The sequence below is a fragment of the Capricornis sumatraensis genome, chromosome 2 (genome assembly GCF_032405125.1).
Source record: "Capricornis sumatraensis isolate serow.1 chromosome 2, serow.2, whole genome shotgun sequence".
NCBI classification, from domain to species: Eukaryota; Metazoa; Chordata; class Mammalia; order Artiodactyla; family Bovidae; genus Capricornis; species Capricornis sumatraensis.
Window position 1 is genome coordinate 24,047,612 of NC_091070.1, and position 20,774 is coordinate 24,068,385.

Here is a 20,774-nt window from a genome sequence, read left to right on the forward strand (position 1 = left end):
GGCAGCCCACGAGGCTCCCCCATCCCCGGGATTCTCCAGGCAAGAACACTGGAGTGGGTTGCCATTTCCTTCTCCAATGCATGAAAGTGAAGAGTGAAAGTGAAGTCGCTTAGTCGTGCACGACTCTTAGCGATCCCATGGACTGCAGCCTACCAGGCTCTTCTGTCCATGGGATTTTCCAGGCAAGAGTACTGAAGTGGGGTGCCATTGCCTTCTCCACCTGGTAGGGTTAGCAGTAATAAACAATCAAATAAAAATAACTATTATGTTGATTCCAATTTTTACATTAATTCAGGGTATTAAGATCCATTATATACTTTCAAGCTCAACATATGTTTTTTATCTGCATTTGGCACTCTGACTAAACTTTCACGTAGAAAGCAAAATATATACTCCTATAAAGTATTTTGATTCTGGATAATCAAAATTCAACTCCTTTAAAATTATACCATTAATATTTTAATAGGATTAAAAATACTATTTGGTATATTCATAACAAATTAGTTCTCTCATGCACAGACTATGCAGTAGAAATCACTGCTTTTAATTCACAGTCATATATTAGTTTTATTTTGCTCAGCTGGCTCAAAGACCTGTTTCTTACTTACAAGATACTAAGGACACAGAAGGTTTTTAATAAGTCAGAAATATCAGCATTCACTAGAAAGGGAAATTAGATATAATAATACATGCCATAGAAAGTATATTGCAATGTAACTATACAGACATAAACCCTTGATATAAACATTCAGTTTATAAATTCATTCAGCAAACATTGATTTATGATGCTACGGAAACATCCTTGCCCCAAATTGCTAGCTCCCGCCCACTTTTACCTTCCACAACAATGTGTATTTTAAAGAAGATGTTCTATTTTAAGCTGCTGCAAGAAGAAAACAGAATGTAAGATCCTGATGCCATTCAGAATTTGCCAGGGTGAAAATACTTTGGAGTAAACTGAATTCTGTCAGAGGTTAAAAAGCATTTTCTCAGCAATAATGTTACAAATAGTATATAGATTCCTACATTAATCCATATATGTCTACTTGACCCTCAATTCAGTTAAACCATAGCTACATTTCAGCTTATTAAGGGTTAAACTTTTAAGAACTAGCATAAAAATGTGGTAACCACTTATAAAGCTGTTTTCACTGGAAACTGTTTTGCCCCACTTATAAGTTGGTGACCCTCTCTAGAGTATGACAAAGTGGAATTCTAATTAAATTCAAGGACAATACAATGATGGTGTCTAGGATGGGTTACCTGTAAATATGGCACCTTGAATAAACTGAAGTATGAGAAAATGGCGAAAGCAAGGTCTCCTGTCCTTTCCCTGCCCCTCAAAAAGGTCATAAGACCCTCAAATGAGAGGTGTCCTCTTTATACCCTGAAGAAAGAAGCATCGTTTTTTCCAAGATAGAAGGACACCAAGAAGAATAAGAATGAACAGGTCTTACTAAGTTTCTTTCAGTTCACTATCCTCAGTTCATACTTTTTGTCCCATCATATTTCTCCATGACCATCCCTCTCCATCAAACCTAGCATAACAACTGTCCATGAGATTCTCCAGGGATGAATACTGGCATGGGTTGCCATACTCTCCTCCAGGGGATCTTCCTGACCCAGGGATCGAACCTGTGTCTCTTACGTCTCTTGCATTGCAGGCAGATTCTTTACCACTAGTGCCAGCTGGGATGCCCCAGCACAACATCGGATTTAACAATTTCTTTGGGTCTTCATTTTCTTGTAAAATTTATATTAAATAAATTTGTATGCTTATTCCTGTTAATCTTTATCAGTTTAATTTTCAGATCCAATCAAGGGCCCTAAGAGGGTCAAGGAAAACTTTTCCTACCCTAAAATAATAATTATAATAAAAAAGCATTATTCTTTTTAGTGATACTCTTCTGTGAGGTGAGGTCTATGTGCATAAATAATGTGACCACTAAATAGGAAAGTGATTTTGGAGAAAAAAACAAGATAAATATTGGAGAAGATAGTCAACTCATTGAATTAAAAAGGATATATCTCATAGATATATGTTCATATATATCATATTCAATGATATAATGTCATGATATATGACAATGATTCAATGTCATATCATACTTGACAATGATTAGGAAAAAGAAGGCAAGCACGGTACAAGTGTTGACATTAACTTGCATCAAGTTGATAGTGAAGCTAAGAATACTTGATTTTTCAGTCAGATTGTAGCTAATAACCATAACAGAACAAGACACATTTACTCTGTGACAGATGTAGCATATGTCTGACAGAGTTGGTTCAAAGTAAAATAACTTTACGTTTAGGCCTTTATTATGATAATCAGTATTGACAATAATAAAACTTATATTTACTGAGTACTTAACGCATATTGTGCACTGCACCAAGCAGCCTTAACCAATTCAATCCTTAAGGTGATATCATTCCCATTTTATAAAAATACGAAGTATAGATAAGCTAACTTAACAATCAAGTGCTTAAGATTACAAAGTAAGAGGCAGCACAGGGTATCAAATCGAGGACTGTGATTCACATCTAGGGCTGGGATTCAAATCTAGCCCAATCTCACTTTTAGCTCAATTTTAATAAGAGGCAACACAGGGTATCAAATCTAGGACTGTGATTCACATCTTGGGCTGGGATTCAAATCTAGCCCAATCTCACTTTTAGCTCAATTTTAATAAGAGGCAACACAGGGTATCAAATCTAGGACTGTGATTCACATCTTGGGCTGGGATTCAAATCTAGCCCAATCTCACTTTTAGCTCAATTTTAATAAGAGGCAACACAGGGTATCAAATCTAGGACTGTGATTCACATCTAGGGCTGGGATTCAAATCTAGCCCAATCTCACTTTTAGCTCAATTTTAATAGGAGGCAACACAGGGTATCAAATCTAGGACTGTGATTCACATCTAGGGCTGGGATTCAAATCTAGCCCAATCTCACTTTTTAGCTCACTTTTAAGCACTGTGAGACAACCAGTAAATATTAATTTCCGCCAAAGCATGACCGTCCTTGGAATATGTTAAGAAGCTGGTTAAAGCTCTTGATTCTTTCAGAAAAATGAAAAGTCTATTTAAAAAAAAACATGTTTTATGATAAAAACATGCCTCATACTCTCAGCTCTTAAGTTCACATGGTAAACGTTAGGCTGTACAGAGATTTCAGTATTCAAAAAATAAGGCAATAGGGAGAATTCCCAAAGAAGAAATTTTAAGTACAGTTTTAAATAACAAATGGTTTCAAGAAGCACTGAAATACTTAAGAATGAGAGAAAGAATTACTATATCTTTTTCAGTTCTAGCAGAGAATTAAATCCTGATATACTAGTACACCCACTGTATATAATGAATTAACTTCTCTTTTATGAATCTAGAAGAGCACCGTCTTCACAGCAGCTTGAGAAAACAGCCAAACAAACCACTTCTTGCACTGGTTTAGATGAGGAACTCTGGTTGAGAAAGGATGTGCTTTTCAAAGGGGAAAAACAAGGTGACTAGAAAAAACTGATAATTCTATTCATCCTAAAGTCCAGGCTATAAATTCCATTGTATCCAAACGCACATTTTTGTAAACATATAAAAGAAAACTGACTTTGCTAGTAGTCAAGAAAATATTTATCTGAACCTTTAAAAATTAGACTAGGATTGGTAGTAAACCAAATTGTAAAGCTCTGAACCACATCATAGTATGGCCATGAAAAGTTTAATATTCATTAAATCTCTGTAATGTACAAAAAGCGGTGCAAGCATCCATTGATGTTATCTCCTATGCAGAACAGACAATTGGGTTAATAAAGAAAAGGAAAAATGGAGGTGCAATGCTGACCTGTGGTGCATAAGGACACATGAAGGAAAAGAACGACAGACATTCACCCAATGAGCAGTAAAAATCACTTTGATGTCAATTTTCCTCAATATCAGATACAGAGTTAAAAAAAAGTTATTGGGAATTTAGATTTTGAGCCTCCTTTAGATTTAAATTGCCTGCCCATATTCCCTTTGTGTCTTGGTAACAGACGAAGAAGCTTTAATCAGTGGCCTGAATACAACTTATTTATCAATCAACAACATTAGATTCTGACTACAATTTTGTTGAAAGTTAACTAAGAAATACTTACTGACTTAACAATAAATGTCAGCTTTCTATTTTCTTTTGTTTGTGTACCAATTCTGATTCCCATCTGAATTTATAAGAGTGTGATTTTTCACAGACTTTTAGTTCACAGTTTTTTTCAAACAGGATGTCAAGGAGACTGATTGGGGTCACAGAGAACAAAGCTGCATTGCTCTATGTAAACTTCGAGTTTCAACAGTCGGGCAAGAAAGTCAAATGCACAGTTTATAAGACTCTTTCCTGCTCCTACATTCAAGGTCAACAAGGAATTAAAAGTTTAGAGATGGAGATGATTGTTGATATTATTTGAGCCTACACTGAAGAAAAATTGTGCCAGCAACCCCTATGATTTATTTAAAAATGAAATATTAAAGTAGACTGTAGGAACATTCAGGCAGTATAGAATTAAAATAGTTTAAAAGCATTGGCCTAAATTAATATATGCTTCAGGGAATTAGAAAAATGAATACAAATCTTAGGAACTCTGATACATATATAATGAGATACTCGATACTGGGTTATAATTCATGAGTTGGTTAATATGTGTTTATTAAATGCTTATTGTGTGCTAGATAAAGAAGGTAAATCAATGTCTTTACCCAACTGAGTTTAATAATCTAATAACAAAGTGAATATTATTATAGATATAGCAATTAGGGCATAATTAATGTCATTCATTCAACCTATATTTATTGTTTACTGTTTGCCCCAAACTAATCTAGCCTGTGGATGATAGGTTGAAAATAAAGCAGCCTTTGGTCTCTAGGAGTTCACAAAGTAAAACTTACAGTCACAATATATCATAGTAAGTATTATAGTAGAATTTAGTGGAAACTGCTATGGGAATATGTAATAGATGCTCCTAACTCAGTTGGGGGAGGGAGATAGGGGAAGGTTATCAGGAATGATTTCTTGGAGCTGGGATGTAGGAACACAGTTTTAAGGGACAATTATAATTTGGGTGAAGAAAAGATAGGAAAGTCAGAGAAGAAGGTCAGCATAATTCATAGATGCAAGGGATCCTGCCAACTAGGGAATGGCAGAAAGCACAGCTGAAACTAGTTTTAACCATGACAGGGAGTGGTAAGAGGAGTAGTTGATGAGGTAGACAGACACCAGTTCATCAGGGTTCAAGTGTTACTCCCTCAGTCATGTCATATTCTTTGTGACACCATGGACTGTAGCCCACCAGGCTCCTCTGTGCATGGGATTCTTCAGGCAACAGTACTGGAGAGGAGAGTCATTTCCTTCTCCCAGGGATCTTCCTAACCCAGGGATCAAACCCAGGTCTCCTGCATTGCAGGCAGATTTTTTTTTTTTACCATCTGGGCCACCAGGGAACCCCTCCTAAGGGTTGTGGAGAGCCACGGAAAGATTTCAAGTAGTGGAATAACATTATTACATTAACATTTTAAAAAGTTCATTCTGTTATGTGTGCAAAGATGGATTAGTGATATTTGTGGAATAAATGATGAGGGTAGAGGAAGTAGTCTGGATACTGATCTAATAATCCAGATTAAAAAATCCAACTAAATAATTGAAAGTGGCTTTGGAGAGAAGAGGCATAGATTCTAAAGAAACAAAAGAGGCAGAATCTTTAAGACTTAGATCTGATTGGTTATAAGGGATGTAACTCCCAGGTTTCTAGTCTTTGAGTGATTGGGTAGTGTCATATATTGGATTAGTGGGTAAAGGTACAGATTTGGGGGCTAAGTTATATATAAAGTGCTTATAACTCTGGAGAGAGATGTGATCTATAAACAGGAGTTGGTGCCAAGGTAGTCATTATATAGTGATGTAATGGTAACATACATGAAGCTCCTAGAATGATCCCTGACCAAAGTAAGTGCTATATCATCAGTCAGTCAGTCAGTTCAGTCACTCAGTTCTGTCTGACTCTTTGTGACCCATGGACTGGCAGCACACCAGGCCTCCCTGTCCATCACCAACTCCCAGAGTTTACTCAAACTCATGTCCAATGACTCAGTGATGCCATCCAACCATCTCATCCTCTGCCATCCCCTTCTCCTCCCGCCTTCAATCTTTCCCAGCATCAGGGTCTTTTCAAATGAGTCAGCTCTTCACATCAGGTGGCCAAAGTATTGGAGTTTCAGCTTCAACATCAGTCCTCCCAATGAATATTCAGGACTGATCTTTAGGAAGGACTGGTTGGATCTCCTTGCTGTCCAAGGGACTCTCAAGAGTCTTCTCCAACACCACAGATCAAAAGCATCAATTCTTCAGTGCTCAGTTTTCTTTATAGTCCAACTCTCATATCCATACATGACTACTGGAAAAATATCATAAGTAGAAGTAATAATAATGATGATAGATGGTGACAATCATAATAATAAATATGGTCGATTATGAGATTGATCTAGAAGTATATGGAGCTTCATTGTCCAACAGAACTCCAAATTGTCAATCAAGATTTGTTTAGATCAGAATTGGTACGCTAATAGTGGGTTAAGAGTTTCAACAGCAACTGTTTTGTATATTAGCAGGTTACAACTTAAAAATGTCACCTTTTTTTTAGGTAGGTTCTTCTTTTTTTTTTTTTTTTCCTGCTGCACAGTGTGTGAGATCTTACTTTGCTAAGGATGGGATTGAACTGGTGCCTCCTGCAGTGGCAGTGTAGAGTCTTAACCACTGGACCACCAGGGAAGTTCCCTAAAAGTTCTTAAGCATTAAGTAAAAACAATTAAGCTTCAGTCTCTGTCCACTCAACAGGAAAAATCAATTTAGCTTCGAAATCTCAAATATATAAATGAATCTCACTACTGGGAAATCTAAGACACTAAAAATAAGATTTTACAGTGCTCAATTTTTTGGGGGGGGTTTAGATACTGTTACAAAGCATAAAAGAGTTATATCTAGTATATACTTCAATTTTCCAAATAAGTCAGAAAGAACACCATTTCTACCAAGAAACAGTACTAATTCTGGCTTTGGTTTAAGCGAAGGGAATTCTAAAGCACTTTTTTTCAAAGGATTTTTAAAAAATGAATGCTGCAGGAACAAAATTGAATGTTAGTTTAGAAATCTGGAAGTGAGTTCCCCCTGCTCCGTCTCCCTTTTTTTTAACTTGACTTGAAGGGATGAATTATAGTGTCCAACTGAAGCCACCGATCTCATTACATTCATAATATTTTATGCATTTTAAGTGTTAAGCCAATTTCAAAGATCAAGAAATAGCTAGAAGATTGTATTCAAGCAGAGCATAGTAGGTGCTCAACAAATATTTATTAAATGAATAAATACAAGAAAAATAAGAAATTACAGAAAGGAATGGCTTTCTAATACTTTCTTAAACTCAAGTTTTGTATTGTATAGATACACCTGTATCTTCTGATAAGATAAAATCCAAAACTACATAATCAACCTGAACCAAGTAAATATACACTGTGAAAATACAAGACTACTGCATGCCATTCAGAGAGTTGATGATTTTTAATAATCCTGAAAAGTGAAAAGCATTGTATTTAAGAAAAAACAATTTTCTGCTACTCATCTGGCAGCTTTTATGACTTTGGGCAAGATATTTAACCTCTTTGAGCCTCAGTTTCCTTATCTGCAAAATGAGGTGACAATAATATCCTCTCCAAACAGAACCGTAGTGAAGATGGAGATGAGATAAAGGAGATGAACATTTATCAGGTTGTCACATCGTAAGAGAAACATAAAACCACCTATGGAGTCCACAGAGATGGGCCACTGAGTATAGAAATGTAGAAACCCTGTCACAGATGACAAAAGGAGGAACACACTTCATGGCAAGTAAATAAATCTCATGTGTCATAATGGAAAAAACAAATCCAAGTGAAGCCAGAACGCATTTAAGAGCTGAGTGCTATGGAGCAAAGGCCACAGCATACACAATCCCATCCCCCCAGAAACCAGTTTCACATTCCAACCTGAGAGCCCTCCTGCACACATGCTGTCACAGAGAAAGTGATACCCTGATGGATGCTGTAGGCTGTGACTGGAGATGATGCCAATGGTAGACTTCTTAAATACTCTCATGGGAAATGGAGAATTGCCTGGATGAAGTGGCAGAAAGAAATGAGTTATATATTTTTTACACTAGGAATCATAATCCTGGGGAATTAAGACCTATGGGAAATGTGGTGATGAGATGGTACCAATCTTCTCTTTCAAAAGTCTTTACTAATATCACAAGCAATTCATCTGCTTTTCATTACTTTGTTTCTCTCTACAAATACACATTTTAAGAAAAAAATCAATTCTCCAAAAATCAGTGTTAAGAAGGAAAAAAAAAACTCTAACAGCTGCAATTTGCAAAGGAAAAAATTAAAGAAGATGGCTGTAATTCTACTGACTCAATAAATTAATCTTTGTGAAGCTACAGGTTTAGCAATGCCATTCTTTGCAAGGCTATTTATAAAGTTTTAAAGTCAAAGGATGATTTTCTGCTTGTGGTTCTATATACATTACCTGGTATTTTAGACAGTGCCATCTTTCTGTTTTTTGTATGACATTCAGACATAATATTTCTGCAATCAGAATTAAGTTGACAATACTGGCCTGCATATATACTAACTATAGTAGCCTGCACAAAGTAAATATATGTAGAAATAGGTTATGTCTGCAAAGTAAAAAGTTAAGATCTTAAAAATTCACAGGCTATTAAAGTCCTGTTATTTACTAATTATATTTTGAGGTACATATACTCTTTTCTCTTAGCTACTCAACAGTGCCCCTGCTTTGAATAGTAGGCTTAAAGGATATTCAAAGTCTGTTAATATTTCTGTGACTGTGTCTTATACAACTAGAAAACCCATTTATGCTATGGTTTAACACAATAAGAGTAAGAAATTAAATCTCTAAAAAGGGAAAGAACATAGGTCAAAGTTCACATAAAGTACTCTGTTAAAAGAACATGGATCTCATGAGTGATAAGCTTTTCTAGATTTTAAGATGCTGTATGTGTGTGCTCAGTTGTGTCTGACTCTTTGTGACACCATGGACTGTGGCGTGCCAGGCTCCTCTGTTTATGGGATTCTCCAGGCAAGAATACTGGAGTGGATTGCCATTTCCTCCTCTACAGGACCTTCCCGACCGAGGGGTCAAACCCGCATCTTCTGAGTCTTCCACACTGGCAGGCAGATTCTTTACCACTGAGGCACCTGGGAAGCCCTAGATTGTACGAACCTTATACAAGCATCACGGAGACTATTTTCCTGAATAACCCAATCAGTTTTTTAAAAGGGAGTGAATCTATTTTACATAAAAATAGGGGACTCATATGAAATTCTCATTTAATAATCAATTTGGATGCTTTCCTCTATGATTAATGGGACAAGATTTTACTAATTCATTGTAAATCTTCAGCTACCAGAGACAGACCTATACAAGTATGCAAACTGGAATCGTCATCATAGCCAAGAAGGGTTTAATAACAAATTACCCAGTTCAAAGGAATCTTCACGGAATTAAGGTGGTAACAATCAAGTTGGCTGTTTAGCCTTTAACAATTTCAATATGACACAGTGACTGCCAGAAAAAAGTACTGTATGAAAATATACACATTTCCCCTTAAAACAGCTAACTATTTCCCTTTGGTACCGTCATCCCTTTCAGCCAAGTGCAAAGTGCAAGGCAAAATAAATCAAGGCAAAAGGAAAATAAAATAAGAAGAATGGTGAGGGCGAGCATGTTGTTGACCATGTAAGAGAACACGTGCAAAGTATACCTCAGATACACTATAGGTAGATGAGCACGAGGGGAGCCGAGCCTGGTTTCGCAGTGGGGAAAAGAAAACACTGTTAAGGCGGAAGGTACAGCGCAGTAAGTGTCTCAGAAGTTCAGGAGGTTCCATCGCCAACACATTTGCCAGATAATAAAACAGTCTTAAAAACAGACACTTGAGCTTGAAATCTCAAGGTTCATACTGTTTGAGGAGAACCTTGTGATAAAAAAAATACCTGGCTTTAAAAAACATCCATGACGGAGAGGACTACCCCAGTTAGAATCTGGTCTGGTCTTGCTGAGAAGATGCTCAGGTAAGGTTAACAGGAAAGCGGATTACTTTTTTCTGTGGCACTACACTGATCGCACTGTCATAACGTTAGCAGACTACATGTGAGATTATTTATAGAATGACTCTACTGTACATTTCCATATTGCTCTTTAAAGCCAGCTCAGTATTCTGATTCCGATTTCCTTTTCCTACTATTCCATTCTCATTACTGAATCCATTCTGTAGTACTGAATCTAAATAAACAAATAAGCCAATAGCAATAACAAAAAGATATTTAAAAACCTGAACACAAAACTCTTTAGACCCATCTTTTATCAGACTGTTTCATTGACTTTTTTGTGACTTTTTCATAACATTGACTTGCTAATTTTCTGCCCTCTTGTTACTTTCTAGGTTGTCACATGGCACGTTAAATATTGTGGCTTCTTCTTTCATAATGCTGTCACAATGCCATGTGAGTTAAATACTTAAGTATGTATTTTCTAGTTACATATTCTTTATAAAGTTCCAAAATACAAAATTAGGGTGGGAAAATAAAGAACAGAAGAAGACGGCACAGTGGAGAAACCAGAAATGTCATTATCTGATTTGTTCTTTTAGTATATTTCTAGCAACCAGCACAGTGGAATATAATAGTAGGCACTCAATAATGGTTTGTTGAATGAGTGAATATACAGTCTTTTTTTCCTATCCTCAAAAACTGAATTGTGTGAATTAATATTCAGAAAGCTTTATATTTATCATCACAAAGATTTGTGATGAAATGTATCACTGCCAATTAATGAGTTACTAAGAGGTAGTTTCTAAAATATGATCAATTCTATAAATCTTAAGAAATTTAACCTTTCTTTTGGCCATATACACATCTAATTTTCTTCAGCAGGATATTAGTTCTAAGAAGCCCTTCCTCAGCATGTTTGTTCTGTTCCTATAACTATACCCATAAAACTGAAAAATTTTATCTTTCAAAATAATTTGAGTCTTGTCTTTTTTTTCCTTCTCACTGCTCCATTTTCAATTACTAGGGAAATTTACTTGTCAAGGAGATCTTTTGTTAATACCGTATTTTTGTATTAAAGTCAATTCTGAGAAGGGCAATTCCATAATAAGCATTAAATCCCTCACAGATGAGTCACTTCCACTCCAAGTGATGTCTTAGGCTACTGTAGGCAATTTTACAAGTATTAGATGGTTCAAAGCACAAGAAAGGTTTTCGCTATTTTTCAGTAGAACTGAAACTTCAGGATTGAATTAATTCACTTTACATGTTAAGCAAATGCTAATAAAGCAAAAGCAAAATTAGGCTGTTTTCTAAAGAGATAATCTTAAAATTTATTTACTGCCATCTTTATCATTATTGTAACCTGGTCATATTACAAAACATTACCTACCAAGATACTCAGGATGTTGCATGTTATAAATTAAATAGTAAATAAATGTCTATTATTAATGTGAGTAAATGTCAACGAAGGAAGACTTAGGAGGCCCAAACAATGTTCTACATACAAGAACCAAAAAACATTGAAATTTGCTCAAAGAAAGAGTACATAAACAAATTGATGTTTACTCATTTAAAAGCTACATAAAGATTATTCATCTAAGGACTAATGGTCCAGCTGTTTTTCCTCATCTCAATCAAAGCAGGTTGATTCATTGTAAACACTTAAGCATTTTTAAATGCTATATTAAGACATGATTTATTACTTGATCACATTATAGTGTCTTTCCTAGTTGTATGAAATTTCCTATAGAACTTATATGATTTTATGTGGGGTCAAATAGGAAATTTAGCAGAAATCAAAAGTTAACATGGTTTTCAGAGGAAATATCTTTACTAAGATACACGGAAGCAATAAACAGAAAAATGCAATGTGTGCAGCAAAAATACTCTAAAAACACATTTTAAAACAGTTCAAAGAGTAAGAATACAATTTATCTTTAAATCTCTGTAAGGTTACCTGCCCCTGCCCAGAGAAGAGGAATTAATAATCTGTACTTTATCCATAAGACAGTTCTATATTTGAAGGGTTTAATATAATTTCATGGTGAGTTTACTTAGTGTGCAGGTGTGTGTGTTTGGTATGTGAAGAGAGAGAAGCTGGAAAAAATAATATAAAAAGGAAGAATAAAAATGTAAAGTAGGAAATTTCAGGAGATCAAGTCTTTTCAGTGCATGCTTCCACACAGAATGATCTGTAACCATCCCGAGAAAAAATAAGCAACTCTCTTTCCTCAACTGGTAAAATAATTTCACACAGCCTCTATTATAACAATCTCTTTGTCAATGTCATCTTGACACACTAACTAGTTTTAGCAGGTCTTGGTGAACAGGGAGATAGTACTACACAGTTTAGGCTTTTTGTGCCATATGGTCTTTGTTGCAATTATTCAACTCTGCTGTTGTGGTGCAAAAGCAACCACAGATTACATACAATGAAAGAATGTGGCTGTGTTTCAATAAAACTTTATTTCTGGACACTGAAATTTTAGTTTCATACTAATGTTCCACATGCTAAAATGAAATATCCTTTTGACTTCCCTCCCTACCATTTAAAAATGCAAAAATCATTCCTAGGTCATGGACCCACAAAAGAGAAACAGGATTTGGCCCAAGGGTTGTAGTTTGTTGACTCCTGAGTTATAGCATTAATTTAATGAACAGAAAAGTGCAAATATCCTGAAGACAATTCATCAACATATAAAGAAGTGTTAGTTTAGAACTAAAGCTGGAATCAAAACACTGATCTTAAAGGCCTGTAGAATCACAATTATCTAATTCATTATTTGTTATCCTATTTCATACTAGTATAATTTCAGCATTTAGGAAATTACTAAACATTGACAAACTACTCTTTAAAAGACATTTCTTTCTGACTTGATTGAAACATTTTTCTTAATAAAAATACAGTCTTATTTTATGTGATATCTCCTCCCTTAACTTCTTCCACTTCAAATAATACCATCTTTTTTTTTTTTGTTAGCATAGCAAGTACTCATCATATTCCTTCTACTTCATCACCTTTCTTCTTAGTTCACTGATGTGCCAGTAATCTGTTTTCATAAGTCATCTTCCCTTTACTGTTTGTTACAGTCTTTCAAAAAATTAACATATTTGATTACCCCAAACCTATCTGTATATATTTGTAGACGAATGGAAATTTGCCAGGGTATTATATAAACTGACTTAAATTCAAAATTTGTGGCTTTGAGGTATTTTTATTCCTCACATTTCTTTTTTGTCTTTATTTTGTAAGCACTTATCTATTTTTTTTTCTGACTGTTTTAACATTTAAGCTTGTTTCCAGGGTCCAAGATGATAATTTTATTATTATTAAAATTACTAAAAACCAATTTAGGGTTCAGAATACTGCAGCTCTATACAAAGTACAGAAAAAGATGATACATTCTTAATTTACAAGAATCAAGTACATCCTACTTTCTGCTATAGAAGAATCCATGTAAAATAAAAAAGTATGTTTTCACATAAGAAATAAAAACAAAACTATTCTAAAAATAATTGCTTAATATTCAACTTTATATCACTGATTATATGTAATAAATAAAAACACAGGGTTCTTTCCTCTAAAAAACATAATATATCATATAGATGATACCAGTTGAAGCACTGATTTAATTAAATCCTTATCCCAAACTTCTGAATGATCTCACCTTCTTCAACTATTAAATATTTAAGTGGCAACATGGTTCTGAATCTTTCCTCTCTCTGAAATATTTAGCAATGTTTCAATGAATTAAAAAGCACTCGTATACTTGCTCTTCTGTGGAAATAATAAATTTCCACAAAATGAGATGGTCACTATATGCCAATTTATCTCATTTTAGAAACAAAACCTATTGATATAGCCTATGGTACTGAGAATAACTTTATTCTACATCTAAGTAACAGCTTTTAACATACAAGGCATGTTTTAAGGTGTGCTCAGACGTGGCTGACTCTTTTGCAACTCCATGGACTGTAGACTAGCAGGTTCATCTGTCCATGGGGATTCTCCCAGAAGACTACTGGAGTGGGTTGCCATTACCTCCTCCATCTACCTGACCCACGGATTGAACCTGTGTCTCCTGCAGCTCCTACATTGGCAGGTGGATTCTTTACCACTGAGACACCTAGGAGGCCATTATTTTAAAGCGTTTTGTGGGAATTAACAGGAAAGGAGAAAACCTGAACATTCAGCCAAGATTTGATTTGTATCTTTTCTTAGCTGAACTCTGTAGAGAAGATACTACTATTTGCCTTTTGACAATTTTTTTTTTTCAAATTTTTGCCTACTATTCCAGTTAACAGGACTCTTAGGATGATATACTTTATATTCAGTCTTTTCAGAAAAAAGGTACAACAAAGTGTGACACAGTGAAATTAAACAAAGGGCGAGGACACTGAGACTAGTTACTTATGTACTTCTCCTTGCAGTATAGGTATTGGAGAAACTGGAGTGGCATGAGAACCCAATTTTCAAAGCACAGAGCTTTCATTAACCCGAATCTAACATGAACATCCTACCATATAGACCTTAGCAAGTCTAACTTTCTGGTCTTGGTTTCACTGAAAGAAAAATAATATCACTTCCTATGACTGGTTAGGGAAGAATGTGGCACTATATACATACATTATGAGACTCATTTTAGGAATTTCTAGAATGATATCCAGATGTATCTAGACTTATTTAATCATAAAATTAATAAAAATCTTTTTAATTTCTTAAAATAGTGGAATAGATTCTGGGGATGACTGTGGATGATTTTTCAAATTCTCTAAGAATATGACTGAAAAGAAAGACTGGCTCAAAAGAAAGAAGTAGAAAAATGAGATACATATTAATTTCTCCTCTGTTTAGCTATCAGTATTTAATGACTGATATTACTAAAAACTGAACTTTAGTAATCAAAAATTTAATGAAGAGATACACATAATACATAGAGTACATAATTAAAAACAAAGCTGAGAAACCAGAGAATTATCATAGCACTATTATTTTTTATTCTATCCCGCATAACTATTATAGCAATATGAATTAAAAGTATGGCAATAATCTTTGGAGAAGTAAATCAGACCTAAGATTCTTACGATCTTCTTTTTAAAGCCCCAGAAATAGGAAATCAAGGTTAAATAGAGCCAGAAATTATTTACTGCGGTATTTTTGTTTTTCTTCTATTGTATTTATACCATATACCATTTCAGAGATTTTAATTCTATTTATATTGAAAAGATATACTCAGGAGAAGGACCAAGCATTCTGAGTCTTAACTAATCAGTCACAAAAATACTACTGGTAGTATGCCTATACGATGTACGACAGTACTGAGTGACTATAAGGTATTGTTCTCCTTCAAAGTGTTGTCCTGGGTCATGAGATTAGCGATTATCTCAAGTATTTGTAAGATGTTACATAATAGTGTTCATAGTGAAGATTCTTACTGCCTAATTTTATTTTTAGGAAAAAGAAATAGTATCTTAGTTATTCCCAAAGAGTCTGAGTTAAGAGGAGTCTATTAACTCAGAATAGACCTATCTACTTTCCAGATTACCCATAATGAGACTCTAACATTGAATATTTTCCTTGACAACTGAAATGGAATCATCAAGGTTCTATCACTTGAATCCAGCACATAATATAGAATCCTGCTGACACATCTAACAAGGGACAGAAGACACAGTCAATGGAAAAGCTCCAATGAAGTCTCATGAAAAGATCCTCAGAAAATTATACAATTGTGTAAGAAACGCAGATTTTGGGGAAAAAAAAAGTTTTTAATTTGCATTGGAGCTAGAATGCTATTAAATCAAACGCAATGTTAGTGTGGCTTAAAGGTCATCTACCCTGCCAGTTTAATCTTTATTTCATAAATGTGAGCATGAAGCTACAGCTCCAAAAGAAAGAAAGAGATAGGGAGAAAGAGACAGAAAGTAAAAAAAATGGAGATGAGAGGACAAATCAATCTGATTTGGAATTACCAGTCAGCAGAAGTTTAGGGAAAAAAAAATCACCGAGTGAAATCGTACATTTACTCTGAGAGAGTATCCTTTCACATTGCCTTCTAGGTGATCTCTGAGCTCCTCCAGCTTTCGATGGAGCTACATATAAACATCAGAAAATGAATTGAAAAAGCAACTTGTTCTCTTTTCAGTTTTCCTTTTTCCTTTTAAAAATAAGACCATAGCGTTATACATTCCTCACTGCCTTTGGCAAACATCTCAAAACATCAGTGCAAGAATACATGCTCAATAAACCGTGACTAGGAAGAGAATATTTTAATTAAAGCATCTTTTCTCCCCAAAGTGTTAGAGAAAATAAATACCATAACTATTCTTATAATTCCCTACAGATTTACTTTAAAACTTTCTATTTTGCAGAAAAAAGATACTTAAGAATTATGAAATTTGCCTTTCTTTCCCAAACAGGATTTATGATTTAAGGCTTTATTCATATCCAAGTAAATGGACTGAACCCTAAAATCTATATTTTGTTCTTAAATATATTTATGTGTACATACATAATCCCTTGTATATACACTTAAAAACAATAAACAAATAATTACAACTTGAAGTTCTACACATCCAAAAGCTTAACTTCAAGATCAACACAGGTGTACTTGCACGTATAATCCAGTTTATAGCAGATGGTGCTGCAGTTATGAATGCTATTTAATCTTTATTTCACTATCAGTCATTTCCAAAAAGTTATGCCAAACTGCACCTTCTCTTTAATCTGAGTTATAATCCAGTCTCAACAATAATGGATCTATGTCTCCTTCAAAATTAAAATATGATACCTCACAGGTAGACAGTGAGGAATGCTACTGATATATCATCAAGATACATAGTCATATTTTTCTGACTAAATAATTTTAGTTTGCCTTGCTTTTGAAACAGGCATATAACCAACACTTCCAAGCCCCTCTGCTTATTCTTAGTGAAATAATAACAAAAAAATGTTACCCAGTATATAGCAGTGTTAGAGAACAGAGAAGATGGCTTGTTTGGAATAAAAGACACAAACATACAGACACACCCTCATCCATGTGCACTCATGTGTGCACACATACAGATAAATAAATAAACAACAAAAAGTAAAATTAAGAAGGCAGAAGAGGCAAGGAGAGGAAAGAGTGCAGAAGTTAGTGCTTCATAAATTGTTAAATAGAAATAAATTGGAGGTGTGTAAAATTTTAAAATGACTTAATATTAGCCTCAAAGTAGTTACTGAATATTGGGACATTCCAATACAGTGATTTATGTCATTTTGATTAATTTAGCAGTTACCATTGCTATTAGGACACATGGGATTGAGATACAAGAAGTGGCTAATTTTGAAGGAGGTTTCTCTGTGTATTTTTAAAATTCAGAAAAATTTCCAACTTGCATTTATGGTGGCAGCATTAAAAGTGATTAATTGGCTATGCCTAAGTCTCTTAAGGGTGATAACTTATTTATCTCTTCATTGTGATTAAATATTAGAGTACCAAGTGCCCAAGACATATTGACCAAATGGATATTTAACAACTACCAAATGGTACCATTAGATCAAAAATCTTAAGTGCTATATTAGTAGGCCACATATACAAATGGGCAAACATTTAGATAAATATCAGTTTCTTTTGAATATTATATCAATTTTTAACTTTTGACAAATAAAACAAAGGGGATTAAGAGTGCTTACTCTTAGCTATATGTGAGCTCACTATAATAGCATCATATGAAATTCCTTTTCTAACTCTTAAGATTTTATATATATGTGATACATGTTATTAACTCATAATAATTATTTTTCTGGAATGAACTACAAATGGTAATGGCACTACAATACACTTAATTACTTTTAACAAAAAAAAAGGGGGATATAATAATCTGAAAATAAATGCTGGTTCTCTGTGTAACAGGAACTTAACACATAGTCAGTGACATCAATCAGAGGAACGGTTTACTCTGGAACCCCAAATTATAGGCACCTGAAATGAGGCAGGTGCCCTTTCTCTTGTTTGTGGTGCCACTCAAAGCTAGTTATTTGACAGCTTGCCTTCAGCTGGTTGCTCTATGTGTAGCTGAAACAAACAAAAAAAATATGACCCAACAGCCAATAAAAATACTAAAATAAAACAAAATGGGATGGTGAAAAATGGAAAAAGCCCCCTTCCTCCCTCCACCCTCCAAAAAGGAAGAAGTGTAGGCTATAGACGAAACCTTGCCAAAAAATGTCAGAAACATATTTACTTTGAGGGATCCAACTCTACTAGAAACTCCTTTGCTTTCATCCGGCCGTCTAATTTGCTACAATGAGGGAAGATGGGTAAAAAAGACAGAATAAAGAAAAAGTGAACTTAAAAAATTTTTCTAAACATTAGTAAATAATACATGCAAAAACATCAATCGACTCTGAGATATGTCTTAGGAGGCCAAGGAGTTAAGTTACTAACCCAGAGGCTATATGACATGCTCTGCAAATAGGCTGGTTGCTAGAATTCAGTCTTTGTTATGACTCTGTTCCTAAGATGAGGAAACGGGCACTTACTTTTGGTTATCTTGGGGACTTCTGATGAAGCAGTATCTGGAGTAGTGTTACATTTGCATTTGGCTTACAAAAAACAAAGAATTACAAATATACCTATGCAGAAAACTGTCTCTTTTAGTGTCTATTCCATTGTAATATCAGAAGACAACAGTGGTATTACTAGATGTATGAGTGTTCCGTAAGTGGAGAGATCAGTCTTGACAAGCATCATTCTTGATAGGTGACAGAGTGAAGTTCCTCTGCTTGCTGACCCAAGCACTGAGGTTATTCAGCTGTCACTGAGGTTCCCAATTAAACAATTGTGCTGCCCAACCAGAAAATTTTAATGCCAGACCAAAGTTAGATACATTCACTCCCTCAAAACTTTCAGTTATTTCAGCTGAATTTTCCTCTTGGGTAAGACAACAAAAAAGAAAATAAAACTGCTTTTTTAGAAATTTGTTTCAAATAACTGTGTAAATGAGAAAAGGAAGATTCTAAACCCAAAGTGTTTTTATTAGATGAACTATAAACAAGAAGTCTCTTTGCCTTTATTTTAATAGAGCTGTAACAATAACTAATATTTTGTTTAAAGAGGAAAACAAACTGAAAAAAAGAATCAGGGGAGACTGAAAGGAAGCTTCAGATCAAGTGCTTTTACATTATGGATTCCTTCATGTGCAGGATGACGGTCTCCATTCAGACCAGCATAGCTCGAGCTAGTTGTAATGGTCTTGCTTGTATTAGGAGACAGTAGATGAAGTATCCATGTGATACCCAATTCCCAGTGTTAAAGTCCTCAGGAAAAATAAGAAATCTGACCATATTACAAAATTATAATTTCTGGAGGCAGGCTACTGTTTTATATTTTTTTACGATATCTTTGATAGCATAAAGATATTGCTTAGGAATACTGAGAAATACTAAGAATATCTGAGAAAATTGGATTTTCACTTTGAAAAGAGCATCTTGGTCCATAAGAACTGAGTCAACTTTTGGTTTTACTTGATATAGTTTTTATTAATTCAACACTAATTAAATGTTATACCCTAAAGATAATCACTGATCCTTACTCAACTTTTAGTTGAAAAAAATTCTCAAATTCAGAAACAATGGATACTAATTAGAATAGCAACATTCTATAATAAAGGGCCTCTGATGGACAGTGTGTTCATGTGTAGTCATTTTCTCATGCTATTTTATTTGATCTCAGAGAACATCTTTATATCAAAAGCTATTTTCCATTTTAAATTGATATTCACAATATCTTGATTATAAACTATGTAGTTTTATATAAAAATAGTCTAATACCTCATGTTGCTTTCTAAAAATGTTTAGAAACTGAGTTATTGTATATTAATAGTAACACATGAACACCATTTTCTACATTATCTTTTATATCTGGAAGGCTTAAAATTACATCAAGTCCAGCAACAGGAAGTCAAGGTTACATAGGACGTTAATGACAAAGCCAAGACCAACACCCACCATTCTTGATTTCTACTTTAAAGTTGTACCCTTAATAGGCCTGGAAATAAATAGGTTGGAAAAAAAACTGATGTTTATAAGAGGCTGTATTAAGTATACATGTCCCTGTGTGTCTATTTGTCTATCTATCCAATTTATGTTAGAAATTTTGTTACTATACTAATGCATGGAAGAAAATCTTCCTAAATCATTTCAATTCCAAATATAAGTGCTAGTACAGAAGTTTAAAGAATGAAATATAAGAAAAGACAATCACAATGAACCCTGGATGTGAAAACAGACTATACACCAAATTAAACAAAGATTTTTAGGAGTAGAAAGCTCATCTGTCAATGCTTGACACTAATTTTCTGTGTTTAAATCTGATTTTGCAAATTCTTAACTATCATAAGAGGAAGACTTTAGAAAACCAATGTGGTTATCAGCGCTACAAGTGGTTGTAATTCAAGTGTCATGTGATTTTTTTTTTTTTTGCTCCTGACACAGGTACTAATGCCTAACATTGAAAAACTTCAGAAAGAATTTGAAAATATAAAATTTGAGTTGTAGAGAGAAGTCAAATCATAGATTTTAAAATATAATGCTCTCATTTATTCTAGTTAACACTTAATCATCAGTTATGATGGAGTAACATAAATAAAAGAAATTCACAG

The 20,774-nt window shown here is 34.3% G+C and overlaps 1 protein-coding gene across 8 annotated transcripts in view; it reads right to left on the minus strand.

Moving 5' to 3' along the window:
- GPHN (gephyrin) overlaps positions 1-20,774 on the minus strand; it is a 546,364-nt gene that overhangs the window by 169,109 nt on the left and 356,481 nt on the right. For 3 of the 8 annotated variants that reach the window (XM_068965811.1, XM_068965808.1, XM_068965809.1), the window contains one exon: positions 18,357-18,413. The exons of 3 other annotated variants lie outside the window; for them this stretch is intronic. In XM_068965811.1, the coding sequence (XP_068821912.1) occupies positions 18,357-18,413 (57 nt within the window). Of the gene's footprint in view, positions 1-16,148; positions 16,221-18,356; positions 18,414-20,774 lie in introns of all 8 variants that reach the window. 2 more of the 8 variants (XM_068965807.1, XM_068965810.1) reach the window with 2 other exon arrangements.